This window comes from Equus asinus, chromosome 8 (assembly GCF_041296235.1).
Source record: "Equus asinus isolate D_3611 breed Donkey chromosome 8, EquAss-T2T_v2, whole genome shotgun sequence".
Classification (NCBI taxonomy): domain Eukaryota; kingdom Metazoa; phylum Chordata; class Mammalia; order Perissodactyla; family Equidae; genus Equus; species Equus asinus.
The window spans coordinates 39,846,675-39,850,317 of NC_091797.1; the positions used below are offsets into that span (position 1 = coordinate 39,846,675).

At 40.7% G+C, this 3,643-nt stretch overlaps 1 protein-coding gene across 1 annotated transcript; it reads right to left on the reverse strand.

The window, feature by feature from the left end:
* Positions 1 to 2,028: 2,028 nt before the first annotated feature.
* Positions 2,029 to 2,961, reverse strand: LOC123287690 (putative olfactory receptor 2B8). Its single transcript, XM_070516787.1, has one exon. The coding sequence runs from the start codon at positions 2,959 to 2,961 to the stop codon at positions 2,029 to 2,031; it is 933 nt and encodes a 310-aa protein (XP_070372888.1).
* Between the last annotated feature and the right edge of the window lie 682 nt (positions 2,962 to 3,643).

Here is a 3,643-nt window from a genome sequence, read left to right on the forward strand (position 1 = left end):
TTGGCCCTGAGCTAACATCTGTTGCCAATCTTTTTTTTTCTTCTTTTCCCCAAAGCCCCCCCGTACCTAGTTGTATATTCTAGTTTTAGGTCCTTCTAGTTGTGCTGTGTGGGACTCTGTCTCAGCATGGCTTAATGGGCAGTCATAGGTCTGCACCCAGGATCCGAACCAGTGAAACTCTTGGCTGCCAAAGCAGGGTTTGTGAACTTAACCACTCAGCCATGAGGCCAGACGCTGATGCAGTCTTTACAGAAACTGATATATAATAACATACACCTGAAATTTACACAATGTTGTAAACGAATATGACCTTGAACAAATAGTTAAAAAAATCATATCTTCTCTGTTATATCCAGAATACAATCAGAAATCACTCAATTTATTCAACACAAGCAGAGACAAAATCATTATGGAACTCAACAATTCACTAATCAATTTTATTTTAAGTAAACAGAATAAATCCTTGCTCTTCTATACTTTAATTAGCATAATAATAAATGAACAAAGCTTCAAACTTGTCATAGTTTAATAAACATTTAAGATGAAAATATTTAAACTAACTGCACATTGAGTTTACCAATTATTTGATTCTATTTTTTACTTTATTTTATAAATCCCCTTCAATATCTGCTATTTTACTAGTATGCCATGAAATATTAAATATCTTGAAATCTCTGTTGATTGAAAATATTTTTAGGTTTCTACTAAACTGTGGATTTTTGTAGACTACATACATGAAAATACACACAGATATACAAACACACACACACTAAACATCTTTTTCAGTCAAAATATAGTTAATTCACAGCAATACAATACTCAGTAGTAAAATTTTCTTTTGAAAATTATCAGTATTTTTACCTTAAGAACTGGCCACTAGGTATCTATGTGGAATGAATAAGCGATCAGACACTCACTGTACAAATTATCCTTGATTGAGATCTTCAAAAGAGAATTAGGATTCATTCTAATTGGCTAAATATTACTAATATCAAAACCACTTTGGAATCTACTAGTTCAGTTCAATGGAGAGAAGTAACTGAGATCACAATATAAACCCAAATTTTGTGTGAAAGGAGCAAAAAATACTTAATGTGGTTATTTAGTGTCATACTATTCTATTAATTTTCAGCTTCTTTAAACCTTTTTAAAAGTAAATGATATTGAAGTACAATATACGTACAAAAAGTGCAAGTGCCTTAAGTGGAAAGTTTGATGAATTTTCACAAATTGTATACCTTATGTAACCAGCATCCATGTCAAGAATCAGAACGTAAGCAGAAGCCCAGAAGCCCCCTCCCTCTATTTCTCCTTCTAATCATTACTCCCTAGAGGAACCACTATTCTTTTTTTGGTTGCTGTTGAAGAAGATTGGCCCTGAGCTAACATCTGTTGCCAATCTTCCTGTTTTTGTTTGAGGAAGATTGTCACTGAGCTAATATCTGTGCCAGTCTCACTCTATTTTGTATGTGGGATGCCACCACAGCATGGCTTGACAGGTGGTGTGCCTGGGATCCAAACCTGTGAATCCCCCGAGCCGCCCAGGCAGAGCACACGAACTTAACCACTATGCCGCTGGGCCGGCCCCAAGGAATCACTATTCTGACTTCCAGCATCACAGATTCATTTTGTCTGGTTTTGTGTCTTATGTAAACGGAATCATACAGTATGAACTATTTTGTGTCTGGCTTCTTTCACTCAACATTATGTTTATGAAAATCACTCATGTTGTATGTACTTAAAATTTGTTTACTCTCATTATTGTATAGTATTCCAATACACAGAAGACCACAGTTTGCTTTTAGCTATCTTATATAACTTATTTGCTCCTCACTGGATGGTTGGCTCCATGGGGCCAGGGATCTCTGTTTCCATCACTGATATATCCCAGATACCTAGAATAGCATCTTGTACACAGCAGGTGCTTTGCAAGAATTTGTTGAATTAAGATATGACTAGATTTTAGTCACTCAGAAGTCTTCCAGTGCACAAGTGCTTGGGCCTGCACGCCCTGTATTAGCTCTCTCTCTAGTCTCTGGTTCTCCTCACTAGTCTCCTTAGCGCCCCTTTGACTTCCTTGTTCCTCAAAGTGTAAATCAAGGGATTCAGCAAGGGAGTCACCAGAGTATAGAAGAGGGCAATGCTTTTGTTCACATCCTGCGAATAACTGGAGGGAGGCTGGAGGTACATGGAGATGAGTGTGCCAAAGAAAATGATCACTACCATTAGGTGAGAGCCACAGGTTCCAAAAGCCTTCCACCTTCCATGGGCTGATTTTATCTTCAGGACTGCACGGGGAATGTGACCATAGGATACTAAGATTAATGACAGGGGCACCACCAAGAAGAAGACACTGACAGCAAAGAGTTCAGCCTCATTGATGGAGGTGTTGGTGCAGGCCAGTTTTAGCATCACTGGAACTTCACAGAAGAAGTGGTCTACTCGGTTTTTACCACAGAGGGGAAGAGTCATGGTCAATGCCGTCTGTACTACAGAATTGCCAAACCCTGTAAGCCAAGCAGTCACAACAAGCTGCAAGCCAAGCTGGGGATGCATGATCACCATGTAGTGGAGTGGGCGGCACACAGCCGCATAGCGGTCATAGGCCATGACAGACAGGAGGACACACTCCACTCCCCCGAGTCCCAAGGCAATGAAGAGCTGGGTCACACAGCCACCATAGGTGATGGTCTTGTCCTTCCCCTTAAAGTTGGCCACAGTCTGAGGGACAGTGCAAGTAGTCAAACAAAGATCCATGAAAGAGAGGTTGGAGAGGAAGAAATACATAGGGGTATGGAGGCGAGGATCCAAAACTGACAAAAGGATAATTGTGCCATTACCTAGAAAGCTCAAAAAGTAGATGATCAGGATGGCCACAAAGAGAGCCGTTTCTAGCTGAGGTCTGTTGGAGAAGCCCAGGAGAATGAATCCAGAGAAGGTGCTGTCATTAGCTCTTTCCATTGCACTCTGCCAGTTGGAATTAAGAGGACTCTATGCTTTTACTTTCCATGTTTAATCCACCTCTTTTTTCCTAGAGTGGGTAAATAAAGTTTGGTTGGGAGCTTGAAGCATTTTCACAACACTTCCTGGTTGGCAAGAAAGGGAATGATAAATAGGTACTGTATATGAGTGTCTTCTATGCTTCAGGCACTGGCCTAAACTTCCTATGCATTTTCTCAAAACAACTCTATGAGCTTGGCATTACCATGATCTCCACTGAATAGAAGAAGGAACTGAGTCTTAAAGAGGTTCAGTAATTTTCCCAGAGTGACTCATCTAATGAATGGCAGAGGGGCTGGCTCAGCGGTTAAGAGTGCAAGTGCAGCTTCGGCGGCCTGGGGTTTGCCGGTTTGGATCCGGGTGCCGACATGGCACCACTTGGCAAGCCATGCTGTGACAGGAGTCCCACATATAAAGTAGAGGAAGTTGGGCACGGATGTGAGCTCAGGGCCAGTCTTCCTCAGCAAAAAGAGGAGGATTGGCAGTAGATGTTAACTCAGGGCTAATCTTCCTCAAAAAAAAAAAAATATATATATATAGCACAGGCAGGATTAAAACTGACGCCACGACATGAGTTCTTTACTGCTAGGGACACTGCCTTTTTATAATTGCATGAACTCTAAAGATAATCCAAGTTTCTCAA

Coding starts and splice junctions, on each gene's coding strand:
- LOC123287690 (XM_070516787.1), bottom strand. CDS start 2,961: ATGGAAAGAGCTAATGACAGCACCTTCTCTGGATTCATTCTCCTGGGC.